This window comes from Neolamprologus multifasciatus, chromosome 16 (assembly GCF_963576455.1).
Source record: "Neolamprologus multifasciatus chromosome 16, fNeoMul1.2, whole genome shotgun sequence".
NCBI classification, from domain to species: Eukaryota; Metazoa; Chordata; class Actinopteri; order Cichliformes; family Cichlidae; genus Neolamprologus; species Neolamprologus multifasciatus.
The window spans coordinates 5,265,219-5,286,567 of NC_140454.1; the positions used below are offsets into that span (position 1 = coordinate 5,265,219).

At 40.9% G+C, this 21,349-nt stretch overlaps 1 protein-coding gene across 4 annotated transcripts in view; it reads left to right on the plus strand.

Annotated features, from left to right (window-relative positions):
• The first annotated feature begins 277 nt into the window (after window positions 1-277).
• The window catches only part of LOC146500085 (interleukin-1 receptor-like 2), a 32,911-nt gene continuing 11,839 nt past the window's right edge, over window positions 278-21,349 (plus strand). The window contains exons 1-5 of one of the 4 annotated variants that reach the window (XM_085135408.1): window positions 278-1,289; window positions 18,437-18,514; window positions 18,890-19,142; window positions 19,657-19,849; window positions 20,256-20,424. In XM_085135408.1, coding sequence (XP_084991534.1) covers window positions 18,439-18,514; window positions 18,890-19,142; window positions 19,657-19,849; window positions 20,256-20,424 — 691 coding nt within the window. In that variant the 5' untranslated portion in view covers window positions 278-1,289; window positions 18,437-18,438. Of the gene's footprint in view, window positions 1,290-7,442; window positions 7,882-14,775; window positions 18,357-18,436; window positions 18,515-18,889; window positions 19,143-19,656; window positions 19,850-20,255; window positions 20,425-21,349 lie in introns of those variants that run through there. The other 3 variants (XM_085135409.1, XM_085135410.1, XM_085135407.1) reach the window with 3 other exon arrangements.

The window sequence follows — 21,349 nt, forward strand, 5'->3', positions numbered from 1 at the left end:
AGGTTTATTCTATTCAATTACCAAGGTGAGCTGAATCTGATGTAATATCTGTCCTGCTGTCCACATCATCCTCCACATGAGAGACCCCGCAAACCCGTCATCGTTGGGCAGGATGTGACACAGAGCAGTGGGCAAACAGACCCAAACATTTCACAGGAACAGGTTTTTGAGTGGGATCTATGGAAACTTTTTTCACCATTTTAAAAAAATTCCAACCATAATATTTGGGGTTATTAGCTCACAATTAACCCCCAAGTTTTAGCTAGTAAATTGAAATTTTGAGATACCTAATTTGGCATTTTGATGCCTAGTATTTTTTCATTGGCAGAAAAAGGCTTCCATAATGAGCCCTTGTGTACAGTGTACAGTGCAGGCAGTGTCCCTATTCCACAAATAAGAGTGCCTCGTTTTCTACAGTGTGAATTTCCAGAGAATAAATGTGATTCAACTGCAGAGCAAAGAAGCTTTAAACAGTTCTGTGGTTCTGAGTACCACAGAGGCCTATAAAAACAAGGCCATGGAAACAGTCACCTAATTTTAAAACCACATCCTTGTTTGCCCTGTTTCACATACATCCAGTAAAGGGCAGCTATAGACGATCAAACACCACCACACCAACATCTAACTGCCTGACTGACTTTCTACTGTAACAGGGGAAAGCACACAGACACAGAGAGAAACACGCAGTCCAAACAGAAAGTTCTCGATTCATCCTCTCCCCAGAAACAGGCTAAGAAAGCGCTCAAAGTGCAGCAGGACCATTAAAATCAAAGTTGAAACACATTTCACGGCTAAAGCTCGACGTTAATGTCAGGCTGACTCCCCGTGCAGCCACAAGAGGGCTCAGTGTGACCGTCATAACACGCAGAAATGTGGGAGACAGACGCACTCAGGCTGCTGGAACCACTTAATGTGACAGAAAACGGAAAAAAAAATCCCACACAACAACAACTGCACTTAAAATAAAGATTGTTTTAACAAGAACTAAAAAGGTGCTTCACAGTAATTGGCGTGGAAGAGATCAGTGTTTGTGTGAATCACCCGAACAGCACGCTCTCCTCCCAAAGATTGCCCAACATGTTAGGACATCATTTGGCTTTCAAAATATCTCCCAAAAACGGAAATTGCCACATGTGCTTAAGTCCTCATAGAAAGAGGAAGTAGGAGCTGCGAAGGACACGTCTAAGATGAGATTTTTTTTGTTTCCACCTTAGGATGTTTTTACAAGACTTTCACGTAAACTAAGGAGGCGGTTGCCTTGACAGAAGGACTGACATAACAGCAGTCTGGTGAGTTTCCTGTGTTAAACAATGGTATCTAACACCACAACATCAAATCCTCTGAACTCTAATCATCCATGATGCTTCTGCATGTGTGGCACTCAACACAGTCTCCTTTCTAGATCAGTGTCATGTTGACCAAAGCAGATTTGGTACAAAGTCCTGTCGGTGACGTAAGCGCCAGACAGACTTTAACACATTTTTTTCTGTTCCTTCAAGAGACAGATTCAAATGATTTTCCTACTTTTAATGCTTTTACGTACATGTGCCCAGATATTTTACAAAAGCATTGCTCACTGGAGCCTGAAGTAAACTAACAGAGGACTCAGACATAAAGAAAAAACATGTGATATTTATTTAAGCTACTTTCTTCTCACTTCTCACAAGCACACTCCCACAAACATGCTCACAAATGCAGTTGGCATGCTCCCTCTTAACCGGTGTCATTTAAACATGGCAGACCAGCGTCTGGATAAAGGATGGGAGTACAATGGTCAGTGTTGGGGAGTAACGGAATACATGTACCGCCGTTACGTATATAGAATACAGTTACTTTGTTGAAATAAATGGATTACACAGCAGTATTTTCCTGTTTCATATTGTCGCGGGTCAGGACTGTTTGGGTTTTGTTTGACAGCTACGTTCTGTTGTTCCAGGCGGCAGCGTTAAGGTTGCCATGGTTACAGGGCGACACGCTCTCTCTGTGACTGTGTGTTTCCCGGGTGAGAGAGGTCTTTTTGTTCTGGTTGTTGTGCTAAGCTAATAGGCAGAATGCTACAGGTATAGCTCTAAAGAATGTAGCATCATGGGCAGTGTAGTCCGTGCTGCAGGGAGAATGGACTGCCATACCCGTTATGTGTCTGTGAGCGCGAGGAGGGAGAAAAAGGAGAGTGGAAAAGTAGTTATCCTTGAACAGAAACGGGAGCTGGAAGCATGTAAATATAATAATAACCACTGCAGCCAAGAAGAGTGCCTGACGAGCCCAGTTGTAAGTAAGCTATTAAGACTCGACTGTACACCGTGTTCGTGTTTTCCTCTGAAACAATAAGTTCCGTTGCAGCAGCCTTTCAACGCCTCTCTCTGTCTCTCGCTAGCAAAGTTGACCCAGACAACAAAGTAAAGCTAGTTTTCGGCTACAAGCCCGACATGGAACCTGACATATTAGCCAGAGGTGTTTGGAGCCGCGGACCTTCAGTAATAGTAATAAATCACACAGCAATAGTACATTCATGTAGATATAAAAAGCATGATAATATTAAGTAATCCAAAGTATTCAGAATACGTTACTCTCAAAAATACATTTTGGGGCATGTATTCTGTAATCTGTAGTGGAATACATTTTAAAAGTAACCTTCCCAACACTGACAATGGTGCAGAGGTGGCAAAAGTACAGACATTATGTACTTCAGTAGAAGTACAGATACTAGTGCTAAAAAATACTCCAGTAAGATTTGAAGTACTGATTCAACGTCTTTACTCAAGTAAAAGTAGTATAGTACAAGCTCTGAAATGTACAAAGTAAGAAAGTAAGAAGTAGCTCTTTGAGGTCTTTCTACCATCCACCTCTTGTTGTGCAAAGAAAACTGAACTTTGTGCTTTATTAATGTAGTACTAAAATAATATTAAGGGATGGGAATACAAACTTTAGTCTAATTTTGAATTCTAATTGTATTCAGCTTGAATCTGAGGAAAAAGAAGAAGAAAAAATAGCTTTATAGTTTAATAGCTTTTGTTGCCTGCATAGTAAGAGGTGTCTTTATTTCTTAACAGAAAAATTAGTGCAGTCGGGGGTTAAAGTGGTATCTGGTGGGATGTGGTGAAATCTTAAATTGGTTTTAATGGCTCAGTGTGGGGAAAAGAATCATAAGTCACAATAATTTCTATTGAGATCTCCAGTAGATTTTCTTAGTGTGCAGGCTGTGATCAGCTGACCTGCTGCCCTCTGTGGATGTCCACAACTGCAAACTAACCTGTTTATCCTGCACTAACCTGTAGAGCAGGGGTGGGGAACTCCAGGCCTCGAGGGCCGGTGTCCTGCAGGTTTTAGATCTCACCCTGAGATCAACACACCTGAATCAAATGCTTAGTTCATCACCAGGCCTCTGGAGAGCTTCAAGACATGTTGAGGAGGTAATTTAGCCATTTGAATCAGCTGTGTTGGATCAAGGACACATCTAGGACACTCGAGGCCTGGAGTTGCCCACCCCTGCTGTGTAGGATTGTCATGCAACTTTTAAATAACATAGTTCGTCTACTTCAGTTTGTTTTGCAGCACGTTTCACATATGAAAAAACATAATGTCACACGTACAGACCCAATATCTGATTTAAAAGCATTTGAAATTTCCAGTTTATGAAATATCACTTAGCAGCCCTTACCTTTACATCTAACCTCTCTCCTTTCCTGTCCTGTCTTTCTTATCTTTCTCCATCTCTGAGTGAAGTTAGCTCTCTTTCTTCTCTCTCCATCTGAAATACAACAGCTGAACCTTTAGCTAGACTGTGAGACAAACTGCACACAAACGGTTAAAAAGCGTTATTTCTTTTATGATCGCTCCTCTTCTGTAACGCTTGCTAGGCGCTGGAATACTGATATTTATGTAAATGTAGTGAGTAAAAGCAAAAGGTTGCCAGAAAAATAAATACTCAAGTAAAGTACAGATACCTGAAAATTGTAAAAACAATATCATAAGTCACCAACAGTCTACACAGTGAGTAGGCAGAGAAAAAGGGAAAAAACCTTCAGGTTACTCACTTAAACAGAAAAGAGAACATTTGCTGCGTGAGCTCGGGATATGTCTCACTGCTGAATTGTAGCTTTGAACTGGTACACATTTCTCGCAGCACATCCTGTTTGAAAATGTGACATTTACTCAGGGATTGTACTCGATGTAGGGCTTGACTCATATCTTGATGAATGGCTGTGGCTCATGGGGATTCCTTTATCCACTGGGGAAGCCCGGGTGTGGCTTCATACCTCTGTATAATTGCTTTGGGCTTGACTCAAGAGTCTTTAATTGAATTTCCGGAGGAATTTTTCCCCTCATTTGTTGCTTTGATGGACTACCTCATCTCAACTTTTTGAATGGGCTCTAGTTAGGACCCAGTATGTCCGGATTCTAGGATATCTGAGTCAAGTGCCGAATACACAGATATGCTGAAGCATGTTTTAAGGATGCCTTCCTGTGGTTTGTGTGCTTTGACATTCTCAAACACGTGGTTGCCTTATTAATGCTTTAATGCAGTGGTTCCCAAACTTTTTTTGCTGGGCCCCCCTTTGTTTTACATGAAAAATATGCCCCCTCCCCACGCGCACACACGCATGCACGCACACACGCATGCACGCACACGCATGCACGCACACGCATGCACGCACTAACACATCCTCCAACCACACACACCCATATTTTGCTCCATTGTGGTTTATTTCACACCTCAGACATTTAGTAAACAATTAAGCAAATGCAAGTAATCTGCGATAAATTACAGGTAGTAATAAAATAAACTACGAACTCTTTTACGCTACGTCCACACCTACACAGGTATTTTTGAAAACGCAGCTGTTTCGTCCACACGTAAACGGCATGAATCACCGAAAACTGAGATTTTTTAAAACTGCTTTTTTGCGTTTACGTGTGGATGAGGAATACAGAGTTCGTGGCAACGTCAAAGGTATGTGCCTTTTTTCACATCACCCTGTGCGCCACGTTATTGTTTACATGAGATGAATTGCAGAATGGCAGATAGAGACAAAATACTGTTACTGTTAATCTTACTATCTTCAGGTTTTACACGCTTACATGTACACACGCAGTTACTGTCCCTCCATTTAGAAAGGCAGAGGCGTCACGGTGTGATTATTTTACATGTAGTTGTTTTTTTCCTGTGTAATAATATTCAACATTGCTATCAATACATTTTTTTAAAAATGCCTCTCTGTGCAAAATGGGTTTAAAAACATAAACAGCTGTGGGATGCTGTTTGTCCGTGATTTAGACAGGGGGAACAAATTGTAGCAGGATCAGCCTGATGTTATTTGTATCCCACTGTAACTTTACTGTATAAAGAGTTAACATCTCCAAAATGTCAGGAGTAGTGAGTCATTACAACAAGTGTTTGTGAACTAAAAATCAAGAATGTGGGATACTGTCCGTGATTTGAAGAGCACAGCGCTGCTCCAGACGACGGGAAAACCAATTCTGCTGAGGAGACCTACCTCGGCACTTGTGCAGGTGAAACCAAAGGGAAGATTTGCTTCATCATATTTTCTAGTCTTTGGCTTAAAATGAAGTTGGTTTGGAAACATATTCAGCGATGCTTCATCTCCTGCTTTGCGTTTGTGTGGGCGCCCTGTGCTAGCAGTGTCCAAGCCTTGGTTTTTGGGGGTTTTTTTTGTCCCTTTTCACATCGCGCCCCCCTGCAATGGCTCTCTTGGTGGTTGTGGCCACCTGTTTTTTCCTGTTTTCATTTTCCATGTTAAAAAAAAGTCTATCAAACTCATTTCAGTAGGATTGAATTGAATTGATAAGGACAGGAGAGGTACTGTTTAATGCACTTTTAGTACATATTAATTGTCCCTAATGTAAATATGTAAGAAAAATTGTGTATGTTTCTGTTCTGTGTCCTGTGTCCGGTTTGTTGTATATATGTCTTTCTGTCTGCTGTTACAACCAAATTTCCCCTTATGGGACAATTAAAGGATTACTCTATTCTATTCTATTCTATTCTATTCTATTCTAATTATCTAAATCAAGAGTAAGTGGTTTAAGAAATCATATTGTTTGGAAATGGCCTTATAACCCGTCTAATATTGACGGGCTGAAACAGTTGCTTCTCTGTGATTATTACTGATGTCTTTCCTCCTTTGCATTGTGTTGCAATCAGCATCAAGGCAATTAAACCTCTGCGATATTGATCTTGTCCGTTAAGTGGCAGAGGGGGGTGTTAATTAGTTTCAGCTGCTTTGGTGTTAAATTAATAACAGGTGCATTAGAGGGGCAACAGTGAAACAATGGCATCTTCCATAGAATACCAGATTAGTTCACCAGTGATGCTCTGTGCTTTTCACAGATGAGAGCAGGCTCACCCTCAGCACATATGACAGACACTAAAGTGTCTGGAGAAGAAGGTTTTACTTGCTGTAACATCATTCAGCATGACCGGTTTGGCGGTGGGTCAGTGATAATCTGGGACATATCCATGAAGGGATACACAGACCTTTATAGGATAGGCAACGGCATCCTGACTGCCGTTAACATGCCGAGTCCAAGGGTCCCTCTCCACCTGCGTCTCAGCTTGAGTCCATTGATTCGTCTCTGCAAGTGTGTGAGCACAATCCTGAATCCAAGAGTTCCAAACAAACAGCCTGAGTATAAAGGTCTCTGTCTTAAATGCAGACACCTGCTGAGCCTTCTGTGGAGTTCCTACATTGTTCCTACCCCCAAGCCTACACCAGGGTCTCCTTTGTTGTCAGCATCAGCCTTCTTGTTGTCAACCACCTGCTGCGACATGTGATTGCTCCATCTCAGCTCCTGGGCTCCCATCCATCTTTCAGCGTATTTCTGTCTCAGTCATCGCTGGCTTCCACACAAGCCTCTAGAGGAGTCCCCTCTCCTCCTTCAACACAGTCTCTCACTGAACCTCCACTGCTGGCATGTTGTCCATCTGCCTGATGTGTCCCATCACCAGTGCCTGTCACCAGTCAAACCATTAGAGGGTTTCAGTCACTGGTCTCTCAGGCAGCCCACAGAGTTGCTTTATCTGCACGATTGGCCACCCGGCCGGCCGTACGAACCGCCATCTTCCCCATGCTTGCCTCAGTGCCGAGCTGATCCCAGAACTGTGTCTTGTGTGTTTGATTTTCTGGCTCTCTGCTTTTTCTCTTTTTGTTTGTAGTCCTGCTTTGGGGTCTCGTCCTCATTAAATCTGACAGTAAGGATATACAGTTTTTCTGCTTCTTCTGGCTTGATTTTTTCAATTAGAACTATAATACTTCTTTTAATTAATTACATTATAGACATTTCTTTGAAAGCAAAGACTTTTTTTCTTTTGCGGAAAAAAACACAAAGATTTCACATTTCTTGCTGAAATCTTAAAAAACAGTTAAATATCCTATGAATGAAAAGTGAGTTTTCAGTCCTATTTAACAACAAATTTTTGCCTCTCTATATAAATGTGTTTATGCTCTTGTAGACAATATGAGCAACTGAATATATTGTCTATATTTAACATCTGTGTTTATGTTATGGGCGTTTTTTCTGGTTAACAGTTAGTGAACCAGAATAAGTTATTTTTAGTTAACATAGCGGTGAGGGATTTGATTTCGGGAAGGTTTAGCTGATTTAACGCTGTGTTGAAATGCAAAGGAAGGAGAACAGAGAGCTGAGAGGTGCAATCCAAACACACTCTTCCTCCTCTGTGTCTGTGCGTCGTCCTGTGGAGGTGGAACAAAGCTGTTGAGTCACCGGCTGGGCAGCACGTTTGAGATTCCTCTCTGCATGCAAGGGTCAGAGGTGAGATTTCCTCTCTTAGTTCTGCCGTGTCGAGTAAACTGTCTCATCCTTCCTTCGCCTGTGTTGTGCCTCGGTGTCTCTTTTTCCTAGGTGAGTCAATATTTACCACTTACTTGTTCCTAAGCTGTTTATGTTCGTAATAATTTCTGACTTTTCTGGGGCAAACTCTGCCACTGAATGTGGCCTCGGTGCTCAAATTCTTAGAAATATGAGGTCTACAATTCGCCTGTTTACTTTTTCGAAAAAGTGCGTTTGTAATGGTTACCACAAAGGAGGCACACTTCCTTTCACACTATAGTAAAGATGCCCACTGCAGCCAACACAAATGTTTGATTTTTGAGCGATGGATAGATCTCATAGAGCAGGAATAGCAATACCGACATCTTTTTTCTTGTATAAAACTGACAGATGATGAGAAGAAAAAGGGACGATTTTCATGCCAAATCAAAAACCTCACATTAAAGGAGTGATTCATTTAGGTGCATTCTGGGTGGTTCTTCAGTGTGGGTTGTACTGTGCGGTTTTCTCGCAGTTTGTCATCTCCAAAGCTTATGTAGGAGTTCTTCCTGCATTACCGTGACTGAACTTTGTCAACATTGTATTTGCTTTTTCACATCCTGCAATGCCATGCAGCTGAGTAATTCCACACCAACAGACTCATCGGGAATATTCTGTCCTGAAATGTCAGTTTACAGAATATTATATAATGATGACATGACATTAAGGTCTTTAAATTTCAAATTTATCGATTCATGTATTTTCATGTATTTTCAAGAAAGGTAAAATGATCTTACGTGAACACTTTGCTGTCGCTGCACCCTGATAACAGGTTCCTGTAGCCACGGTGCTGTTTGTTTTGTGTGTTATCAGTACCCTGCACAAATATACCCAATGAAGGCTTTGATGACAGGAATGAGAGATTTGATTTAGGGAAGGTTTTTCTGATTTAACGATGTATTGAAATGCATATTGTTAAATCAGTTCAAGAGTTGCACAGAGAGACATTTGTTTGTCATGTTGCGAGGATATTTCAGCTTCTGTCCTTCCCCTTTAGACCTTTCTACCTCCCTCAGGAGTTTGGACAGTTATTTATAACTGTTATTTGTTTTAATCCAAGAGCAAATGCTCAGGCTGCTGCAGATGTAACATATGCACGGTGGTTTGGCTAGAAAATAAGAAAAAGTTGTGTGGGACTTCAGTCATTTTTCTGTCGTGTTAAAACAGGTTATTGCCCCATGTTTACATCGACTGTACATTGACTCTCCTGCTAAGAAAGAGGACACTTTTTAGCATTATTCTTTATTCTTTAGCATTATAAATGATGCATATGGATTAGTCAATACGTTTGGTTCAGCTCTATAAACAGCAGCTTAAACACCAAGCTTGAACTGTGAACAATCCACCTGCAGATGTATGAGAGGGTGTCTGGTTGGGATATTTTCTTAAACAATAGACTTTGTTAATGGCCTATGAATATTTCTGTGTTGAAAGAGCAGGGTGATGAGGAACAGGCTAGACTGATGCAGGAGGAAATTAAGCAAATTGTCAAAGGGGGTAAATATTAGTATAAGGAGGAGAAAAGAGGAAATTGAAGCAGGCACAGCTTGCCTAAGGCAGGGATCGCAGGGAGTGTACACAGTGATTTAACAGCAAAGGGAAAAAAACAAAACACTTGTAGGCTTCAGCTTCTCATGTGGATACGCAGTATAATCCCTGAACAAAATCATGTAATTCTGGAGCATTCATCTGCATTCCCAAGCCTGCAGTTTGTTCGAGTTTAGACGACTTGGCTCAACTGTATGTTACTGCTGCTATTAGAAACTGTGTTTACTTGGAAATTTAGACCCTTCTACATTATGTTCACTTGCATGTTTAAGGCAGATAGCTTAGAGGAAAAATAACAGAGCCACAATAGAAACAAAACAAGATAAACTAGTGTGGCAGCCTTCTCACAGAGGATTTCACCTCAAACCAAAAAGCACAAACAAATTACCATTTCACACAACCTGCAATATTGTTTCCACAATGTGAAAAATCACAGTCACACTATTCATGTTCTCAGGCTTGGCTGAAGGAAGGGTAACTCCCGTTGCTTTCCCTTTTTCAGAGCTAAATGAGTCATGTATTTTGATAACCTCCCACAAGCTCCATGTCTTAAACTTAAGCCATTAACCCTTGTTCAAGGATGGCACGGTTTCTGCAGGCTAGTTTTAGAAAACCATTCCATCACTATTTCTGAGACGTCTCTCTTTGCGCTCTTAAGGGCTGAAATGTCATTTATATTAGAAAATTCCCACATTGTTCGTCTCTTATCAGGCCAGCAGGGATGGTCATCCTCACATTTCCGGGAAGGCTCCCTCATACCACATCTTTAATTTAAAACAGAATTTCTCAGACATGGTTATAAATAACTTGGTTTAGCAAACATGAGAACAAGATTCAAAGAGTTCTTAAGGACAGCATGTTTCCTGATCTGATGCTTAACAATCAAGAAGCGTGAGCATCCTGAATTAGAGTGCAGAAAATTCTCTGGGTGCAAATAAAAACCTAAATACTTAATAAATATAAAAATACAGACATTTGGTTAGGAAAGGCTATGCAAACCATGAAATTTAGGTGGCGCTTGAGAATGCAAACACTATTTATTGGATTTAAAAGCAGCAACAGAAGGTAGAAACTTGGAGGTGCAAGAACAGGTGCGCAGATTCTCCTCCTCTGCATATTTTAACAAATCCACAACAACCATACAAAGGAAAATAATCCAAAAGTCTTAGGCGTTATTTGCAAATGCTAGGCTGTGTGCTCAAAGATAAATAAGGCATCTTTATGACTGACCTACAGGGTGTGTCAGTCTTGTGAGCGAGTTGTTCCTTTTATCGCTGGTTGATGCGATTTATTGGTTTCAATTCTCCATTGAAATCACATCCTCTTCCCCTTAAAATAATAAAAAAAAGTTTGTTGTTTTAGCTTAGCTAAGGACTTTTTCATCATTCTAGGAACATGGAAATGTTAAAAAGCGGACATTTGCCATGTTTCCCCAAAGCATTTCTGCGCTGCTCAAACTATTCACATGATGGGGTTAAATGAGGTTAAGGGCAAATTGGAGGAAGAGCAAACTGAAATTGAGTAAAGACGAACATTTAAATGAGTTAAAATACTGCTCAGAATTTTTTAAGAGCAAACTTTAGCAACTTAATGTTGGTTTCGACTGATCAGTCAGTCAAAAAGATGAACCCTGAGCGGTGCTTATTGTGATATTTCCCTTCCTGAAGTCCAGAGTTCGTCTCCCACAGCTGCGAGTTGTTTGTTAACAGCAGTCGAAAGAACATTTTGTTGCTGTTGCACGTTTATCTGAATCTGTATGTTTATGGTGACTCATACAAAGTTTGCAACCGCTGTTTAAAGCCAATCGCTGCTGACCTCACTGCTGTTTGTTTCCACATCATCCTCGATTTTAAATATTTGACTGCCCTACAGAAAGCACCTGTTGTTTCAGGCTCGTGCAGTTTTAAGCTGCTACACCAAACCTGCTGACAAAGTAATTTAATACCACGTTTCCAACATAACATGGAATTGAAAGTAAAATCCTGAGCCACGCATGCACGTAAAGGGGCTGTTTTTTCCCGAGATGTTCGTGTTATCAGTACGTTGGACCTGTGACCGCTCTTCGGTGTATGTGGCAATCGCTGTCCTATAAACAGATGGACAAAGTTCACATGACTGAACAGATTTGTAGACCAAATGAACATTTAACCAAATGTAAACAGAAAACAGACGCTTGTTCCTTTCTGTTAGTTTGCTGTAGCGAAATTTAAACATTGCACAAATTTGGTCCGTTAGCGAGGCCCGTTTCCCAACAGCTTCTGTAAGTTTTCTGCCATGCAAGCATTTTCAATAACACTGCTGTGGTTTACAACATACAGCTTGACTTTGTCCAATGAATGCAAACAGAAAAGGTCGTGCTGAAGATGATTAGCAGATTTTATAAACTGTAGATTATTGCTTTAAGATAAGATAAGAAATGATTTCCAGCAGCCTTGCTCCTCTTGTGCCCTTCCATAAAGTGGTTATCAACACTATGATAACGATATTGTCATCAGCCATTCACTCCTTCCACCATCTGTTCCCAGAAGCAGACATCTTTAGTGCTGCTTGCTCTGGAAAAACTGCATTACTTTCTTGTTTTGTGCCTTGACTGAAACTTAATCGGGGAGGTTTAGATTCAAAATGCTTTCTGGTTAATTCGTCCAAAACTTTTATTATTATTATTATTATTTAACTCTAATGACATTATTCAGAATAGTCATTTATCTTATAGTGGGTCTTGGTACAACTCCTTAGTATTGGTGTTTTAGCTCCTGTCCCTTTAAGTCACATTTGCTCTGATTGGCTACCCCTTGCAAACAAAAGGTCTGAACAGCAGGCGAGTGGATACACTGTGCTCAAAGGCAGATTTGTGTGCCTCACGCCGGATTCATGGTCCTGTGTTAAATTCACTGAACGAGAATAGATCGAATTGAGAGAAAACTTCACTATCTGGCGTTTTGGCAGTGACAATACAAAGTAATGGAGGTGCACGATACACAAAAGTACAAATACTGTCATTGGCATCTGTGAAAGCTACATCATATGGGAGGTCTGCTGTGAACTACGCATGGTGAAGCTAGCATGTCACAAGTCTGTCATAGCTGTGTGGCCCTTTGTAGATGGATTTGAATAACAGTCAAATAGCTCCCAGCGAATATTAAACAGTTATGAACTATTATGGATGATCCCTTTCTACCTGATCTTGAAGATCTTAAAGTAGACCAAAGACTGAAAAAGAGTTTATCTCTACTTTTGTTTTACTGAGAACTATATTTAATGTGAGCTTCCACAGTTATTACAGTGTATTTAACAGGGAAAAAAGCAAAATAAAGAACATAAGGTGTCTGCTTGAAGTTTATTATTGACTGTAGCTGTAATAGTGCATGAACTGTAGGTCTTGCAACACTGCCAATGACAAAAATGATAGAGAATTTCTCTTCCAAAAACCCAAATAGTGCTGAAAATATGCAGATCTTGGCTGGGAAACCTGCTTCTTTCCTGCCAGGAAGCAATATTTTGAGCTGCACTGATAAAAACCAGTCATGTGTGAAAGTGGTACCAAGATAAGGTGCTGAAAAGTGTAATATTACACAACCATAAATCTATTTGGAGTTAAGGTGGTACACCACCATTTTACAAAGAGTGCATGTGTGGCTCTGAGTCATTCAAAAGTGCAGTAAGAAAGAAAAAGTTAAGCGTCATCTGACTTTTGGTAAACATGAGCTCAGTCTGAATCCACTGCGCAGCCAACCACTGGGATCCCTGACCTGCCCGCTGGTTTACACCTCCGGTGACTCACTCGGTTCTGTCTTCTTCAGCCTCATGTCTGCAGCGTGACCCGATGAACCAGTTCACTTCTTCCCACGCTCGCCCCTCTCTGCCTGAACTTGTCTAAATAGCTAAACTATGCACTGGAAGCAGACACAGATATTGGGTCTAAAATGAATTAAAATTCAGCTCTCCTTTTATACGTTGAAAATATTTTTTGTTTAAATCTAAAGACCACTTAGCCAACTTTATTTTACTTTATTTTACTTTATTTATTCTCCATTATTTGTTTTGCTTTTATGAACAAAAACTGAGTGAATATAAGCTTTAGATAGATGGAGCCTGCTTTTGCATGCCTGTTTCTCACAGGCAAAATGTTGTGAACCTTTTCTTCTTAGAAACGAGATTTCTTCAGAAGAGCTTCTGCTCAAAACAAACAACAACCACTTGAAAAGTACACGTGTCATCGAGATCCTGTGTGGTTTGCATGCAGTGTAAAAAAAAACACAAGCCAACAATAAAAGCACTAATATTAGCCAAGTCTCGATAACAACCAATATTGCCTTTGACGGTTGGCCTGTGAACCCAGGATAACACTTATGGAAGGCACTGGCTTGTTTTTATCTGTGGTGTCACACTGCATGCTGGTTACATTTTTCACAGAAAGGTGTGGAAAATTTTGATGAAACAAAACTAAACAAACACCACTCAGTTTTAAGACACGTTCACAGCGTTCACTGGAGCCCTCTTTAACCACAAGTAATCTCCCATTCATTATAGTTTTCCCATCAGCAGTAGCTCTTCCGGTATCGTGATGCACAGGTGAGAATTTTGAGGTTTAGATCATTTCCTTTCCTTCTTCCCACAGCAGCTGCACACATTTCGTTGCTACTATGTTCGTCTAAAAGCCTTTGCTTGCCTTGCTGCAGATTGTCAAAACTTACCATACCGATTTGTGATATTATGTACCAATTTATTTCTTTTTACTTAAAATTGCAAACGACTCAAGATGTGCTGATAGATTCATTATCGGACCGTCACGAAACATCGGGTAGACGATGCAATGCAATGAAATCATGGTCATATACACTAAAAACAGTTTCAAATTCAAATTCAAATTTTATTTGTCACACACACACAACCATACACAGTATGACATGGGGGTGAAATGCTTGTAGCTGTACAATGCCCGACCATTAAATGGCAGAAAAAAGTTTTACAGTATTTACAATTTACTGCAAAATTTACAAATTAACTTAGGAATTTACAGTAAAAAAAAAAAAAAACTGCAAATAGCAGAAAGAGATTATCAAGATTATAAATTATAGGAATTATAGGATTATAGGAAGAGTGTGGTGGTGCGTGTGGTGATGTGATGTGTGTGGGAGAGTCCAGTCCTACACCTGGTTCAGGGCCCGAATAGCCTGGGGGAAGAAGCTCCTCCTCATTCTCTCTGTTTTGGCCTTAAGGGAGCGGAAGCGCTTCCCAGACCTCAACAGTGAGAAGAGTCCATTGTTGGGATGGGAGAGGTCCATCAATCTCTTCCTAGCTTTGGTCTTGCACCGCCTGGTGTAGATGGACAGCAGGTCAGGGAGCTCTGATCGAATGATGCGTTCGGCCGAGCGCACCACTCTTTGCAGATCTCGTCTGTCCTGCTTGGTGCTGTTTCCAAACCAGGTGCAGATGTTTGCCGTCAGGACGCTCTCGATGGCGCAGCAGTAGAAGTTCTTGAGCACCTTCAGTGGCAGATTGTTTCCGCCCCAAAGCTGTTAAAGCATTATAAACGTTTTTAAATTACTACTGATGGGAGGGGGGGACAATATCGTGAAAGCCGGGACTGGCACACACATTTGTTTAATATCTGTCATGTTTTAAATTTATATTTCCTTTCATTTTTTTCTATATTTTATCACCTTTTCAACACAGGAAAGCACTGCACTTGTTTTGTGTGAAGTTTCCACACTATCTGCAGCTACAGACTCTGCGGGTGTGAAGTCACGCAGTGTTAGAAAAAAAATCTGTCATTACATCTCATCTGAACGTGACCTCATACAGAGTATTACAGCTGCTGTTTCAACCGGTTCAAGCATGTATGCTAAACTACTATTCATACAGAGTTTCAGAAGATGGGTGGATGAAGTCGGGTGGGGGTGATGGGAATTTATGAAACAATTGAGATTTTATTTTAACTGCTTGTGTGCTGTTAATGACAGGTTTCTGTACCATATTTAGGAAAGCAGTGTTTTGTTTTTTCCTCTGGCGCTTTCTAACCACATCCATGCAAATAATTTAATGGGAAGTTAAAACCAGCAGTAACAGTCATTTTGGATCAAACATGAATGGATCTGTGAAGCTGTTAATCACTCAGTAAATCAGCATGTTTGATTCAGATCCATGTAGAAAATGTACCGAGTAAGTCACCCCTTACTCAGTACACTCACGTCTGCCTTCTGCTTTAGTCATTTAGTTTAATTGTAGCTGAACCTGATGACTGGACTCATGACTGGACTGACTGCGTAATACCAGTACTAGTTCAGTGAAAGGCTGGTAATAAGTTAATAAGTTAAATGCCATTTTCTCTGGTCTTCTATTGGTTTTAATAATTGCCCAGACATATGCGTAAACCACACTGAACTGATGAGAAAACCATGCACATTTATGCAAACTCATGAACTGATGTCAGCCAGAAGAAACAAGGTGTGAAAAAACCCAGATGTTGCGTCTAACGGCACTTAAAGCTGGTACTGAATTCCTGGGAAGATTTTAAATTTTATTGCTTCTTTATTAGAAAATGTCATATGCTGGGCTTCAACTCAGATTCTCACAGGAGCTGATTCAGGGAACTAAAAGGCCCCTTCAATCCACTGTTTTTACACATGGGAACTAAGTTACGGTTACATTCACACAAAAGCTGGTGAAGCAAGACCATCCCTCTGGCTTGTTGGGAGGTGTGGGCGTGTTTATTTCTGCTTGAAAAAGTAACTGCTGGGACCTTAACATTTTACTTCTCTGATTCACTGCCGTGGTTGTGACAAGCACCGCACCTTCTTTACATTCACCCTCGCTCTCGCTCAACCACACCCTGCCCTTCTGTCTGTGTCCCTGTCCCCTCCAGAATGTTTTCATAGAGGTGGCCATACAGGGGTGACACACCATAAAACCAGAGTTTCCAGTTTTAATAGGCTGTCGGCAAGTATAGTTTACTTTAAAAAGTATGACAAAGAGCAAAAAGAATTCTCTGCCTGGTTAATTGTCGATATCAGCGGATATCACTAAGAATAGGTACATATCAAAACCAAATAATCTGTTTTGATTGAGTGATTGATTGGAAGTCCCAACCATTGTTTTAATGATTCTCAGCAGAGCCGAGCAGAAGCATCGGCTCTCCCAGAATAGAGTTAACTTTAAGAGCAAACTTGGTCAGGAAAGACAAATAAATATTACAATCATATAAGAATTAGAATCATAAATATTAGATCAGGCAAGAGTGTGAACTGTTGCCTGTCTCTATGTTATGTTATGCCCTGAGATGCACCAGTGATCTGTCCAGGGATTTGCACCAGCTTTTCTGCAACCTTATTACATTATTACCAACATAGGGCAGTCTTGCCCGGAGGCACTAAGGCGGGGCAGCAAATTTTGGGGGTTGCCCAGCGGCCCCCTTGACCTCCCTTGGTGGCACCCCTGCCCTGTACAGGCCCACATTTTGCACCTTTTGAAGACAAACTCTGGTTTATCTGCTTGTAAACACAGTCCCTGCTTACATGTTGTTTAAAACTAGATCAAATGTTCACTGCCAAACACAACGGGCTAAACAGCCGCAATCTGTCGAGGTTACCCGGTGTCCTCACTATGTGTAAACAACCACAATAAAACTACTGACACATGCAGTTAAATCAAATCGGTCTCAGCGCGCACTTTTTTACTACAAGCCGCATTCACATTCATATTCGTACAACACTTTAACAGTCATAAACACACTCGCACTCATCACGATGGATGCGATGGGAGCAATTGTGGGTTTCAGTAAACCAATGACCATATTAAAGTGGAATTTGTTATTTTATTTAGTTCAAATTATGGTGCTTTTATTTTGAAGGTCAAGCTTGCCTGCGTAAACAATCATTACGCTGCATGTGTGTGTAAGTGGGCGTAGGCTACCGATGTGCCAAAAAGTGATCGTCTGCCAAAAACTGATTTCTGGCATTTGCCAAAAAGTGATTACAAGTATTTAAACTGCCATGAATAAACTTTTGGCCTTTAAACAGTGAAACATATCAAATGTATCCCTCATGAATAATATAAAATAAGTCATCTCGAGTCACAAAACAACATTGGTATCACAAGCTGTCAGTTTTTGACAAAGTGGCTAAGAGGATAGCAGAAATTGCAACTATATAACAATAGTTCCATAAAGATATTTTTAGTGGCCAAAAGGGGTTTTAATGTTGGTACAATAACGCAGAGTCATAAAGATACTTAAAAAACAGGTCATTTTAAAATTTTATATATAACCCCGTAAATCCTGTTCACTAAAATCTACTTACCAATATAAGTAAAGACATTACACATCAAAAAAACAACAAAGCAAAACAAAAAAACACACACGGCAACACTGGAAATCAGTTTTTGGCAAACGATCTTGTGCTCGTTAAAAGGTTAAGGCAACCAAACTGTTCTAGAAGTGGATAATTGTAAAGAAACCTCGGAAGAATGGCGACTATCTTTGTTGATCTTAGTAAACTTTATTTAATGTGTTGTTGGCGAACTAACGGAGGCTCGGGTTGTGCATTTATTTAGTCCAACTTGACATTTTACTGTCTGGGGGTATGATTTGCATAGCAACAAATCTGATGTTGTCCGACACTCATACAAATTCACCAGTTTTAATTCAGTTCCTCCTGAAGGGTTAATAGCAACACTTAACACTGGACTGTTATCAGGAATACTGGGTCTGCTTCCAGTCATAAAGCATTACGCAGCATTTTGGCTTACACACGCAGCTCCTCAAATACCAGAGCGCTAGTCATTCACGATCAAGAGAAGGAGCTAGATGGCGTGAGAAAGGAGAAGTGAGCAGGAGAGAGAAAATATCAGGCAGTGTACAGTTAGCTCTTTCAGTTTCTCTGGTTTTTGCTGGATTTTAAAGGCTCTTGGGCTTTTCACATTCTCTGGATGTAATTTAAAGACGCAGGAAGACCTGGCACTAGGTCAGCTGATTTCCATTTCAGGTTTTTGCTGCGACTCTTAGCATGTTCATTTCTAAATGTTCTGTATCTTTGTTTTTCAGCCATGGGTTCAAGTTCAACACTGGCAAGCCTTGTGTTTTTCCTTGGTTTGTGTGGGATCTGTAGCGGATTTGAACAGGGTGAGCTGAGTAACACTGCTTCACACACACACACACACACACACTGAACACATTAACAAATTTTTAAATGTTTCTGTAAATTTATTATATGTCATGTTTTGCCAAGCTGCAGTTTGAGCCGCTAGCATGAGCTGAAGTATTTTATTGCCCTCTTGTGGCCAGGGATAGAATTACAACAACACTGATTTTTAACTCTGCTTGGGAAAGTTCAAATAAAACATATCGAGCAGGAAATGTGTCACATCTCAGTTCAGTTCAATTCAATTAATTTCAAACAAATAACAACATTATCTTTGACTTTGAAAGGTCTGATTTCTCAGCATTAAAAGGTTAAATAACTTTTTTCTCTATTCCACACTTACATGTATGTTGCAGAGAACTGTACTGACTACAAACTCCAGTTTGAGAGGGTTTTCTCTGTTCCTGGAGATGTGGCTATGCTGAGAAGCACACTGGTCTCCTCAGAGGTCTTTGATTTCAAAACTGTCCCGTACAACATCACGTGGTACAACTCGGTGTCAGGCCAAGAAATCAGCAGTCAGACTGGTCACATCCTGGTGCACGAGGAGACTCTGTGGATTCTCAATGTAACCATGAATGACAGTGGGGATTATGTGACCATACTGAGGTACGAAGCACTAGTAGAAGTAGAAATATTAGAAATGAATAGAACACAGTATTAATTTACACCTTACACAACTCATCAAACTGCCTCCGTGATCTATCAGTAATCACAGTGAACACAGACTGGTTTATGGCTTTTACTGTATTGGAAATTGTAATAGGAGAATGACGAAACCGCCCACATCTCAGTACTTTCAAACACTTTTATTCCGATTGCCGTCCACACACGAGCTGCAGCTTTGCAGCTTGCAGCCACACACTCCAACAACAACAACAACAACCGGATGCCGCTCATGTGCGTCCGCCTCCTGTGCAGCGGCACTGCTGCAATATTATCTATCCCCACCACAGAATTATATTTAGATCTAAGATCAAGATCCCTTACAATCCCAATAAATGTAATATTAATATTGTTTGATTTTTGACTGTCAAGAAGGTCAAACAATGACCCTCACTGCCAGGGCGAGTGTGCCCAATTATCTATTCATTCATAATATTTCTACTTAATTTCCCAACAGGACTCCTTCCCACTGCTACAGGCAGGCCAGCCGACTGGTGGTGGAGGAAAAACTTACAGGAGAATGTGGAAGGCCGAGGAAAGCTTATCAGCTACTTACAAAAGGAGTCACTGACAACCTGAGCTGCCCTCTGAAGAACGAAATGAATAAGCTGAACAGCTACAACGTCTCTTCCTCCATCAAGTGGTACAGAGTGAGTTCTCCAGAATTCTTGTTGAGTGCTGCATGAAACATAATGGTTTTAATGGAGAGACTGCACAGTAGCTGCAGCCTCAACTATTTTCTCCCACTATTCCAACTTCTATCAATACCAGGAATGTATTGAAACTCTGGGGAGATACGAGTGTTTAAAAATTGCAATTTGACTGACAGCAGATCCCAGTCTCGGTGTGTTTGTGTGCGTGCCCTTTAATTTTGTGGAAGGGAAACAAACAGTTTAATAATATTAAAAATCATGGAACTCTTTAAATGTCTATCTGAACAGATTAGGAGCATCAAAACTATCCCAGTGGCTGTAAACTGTTCTCCAATTTAAATAGTTAACATTTTTCTTCATGCATTGTTAATTTGAAAAAAGACTTGTGTGTTTCTCCCTCTAGGGTTGTGACCCCATAGAGGACGGGACAGGCAGTTATGAGTATTGGGGCACCAGACTGAAAATTACCAGTGTGGACCTTGAACACAAAGGCACCTATACCTGTACTCTGACATTCACCCTGGGTGGCATCAAAGGATCTGTGTCAGAGACTATTAGCGCAGAGGTCAAAGGTGAGATTGTAGATTAAGAGAAACACAGAGGATGAAGTGTGGAAGGGCAGTTGGTCCAGATGACATACTTTTGTATGCTAGGAGAGGAACTTTGGCTCTGAATGACTTAGTCAGGAATGGTGAAGAAGTATGTGAGGGAGGCCATGTATGAGGACAACGAGACAGTGGTGGTGTTTAAGGTGGGGGTGGGACCAGGGATCGACCATGCTGTTTGCGATAGTGATGGACAGGGTGAAGATGAGGTCAGGCAGGATCATGATGACGTGAATTATGATGTTTGCAGACCTGTAGTGAGAGCAGGGAGCAGGTGACCACCTAGAGCAATGGAAGTATTGACTGGAGGGAAGATAATGATAATGGCGGTTTGGAGATGGTGGCAATGATAAAGAGACAGGAGGCCGAGCTGGGGGATTTGAAGATCTATATAGGTTTATACTGGGTGTGACAAAAATGATCAAGATTAGCATTGAACATATCAGAGAGGCTGCTAATGTTAACAGTTTGGAGACAAATGTAAAGAGGCAAGGCTGGGATGGTTTGGACGCATGCAGAGGAGGGAAAGGGGCTATGTTAGACATATAATGCTGAGGATGAGCGTTCAGGCAGGAGGAAAAGAGGTAGAACACAGAGAAGATTCATGGATGTAGTGAAGGAGGGCATGTGGAGGGTGGGTGCGACAGAAAGGGGCAATAGGGATAGGGCGAGATAGAGGCAGATGATCTGCTGTGGCGCCCCATGAAGGGAGCAGCTGAAAAAAGAGGATTTTTTTGGTCCATATGTGAAGATGAATTATCAAATAACAGTGATGATACAATAAGTAACTGTATAGATGTGCACAATGCTCTTCTGTCATAAAGCTGGTATTTCCGAGCACTCAACTTGGTTTTCATTTACTTGGGTTTGACTGTGTCATAATTATCCCCCG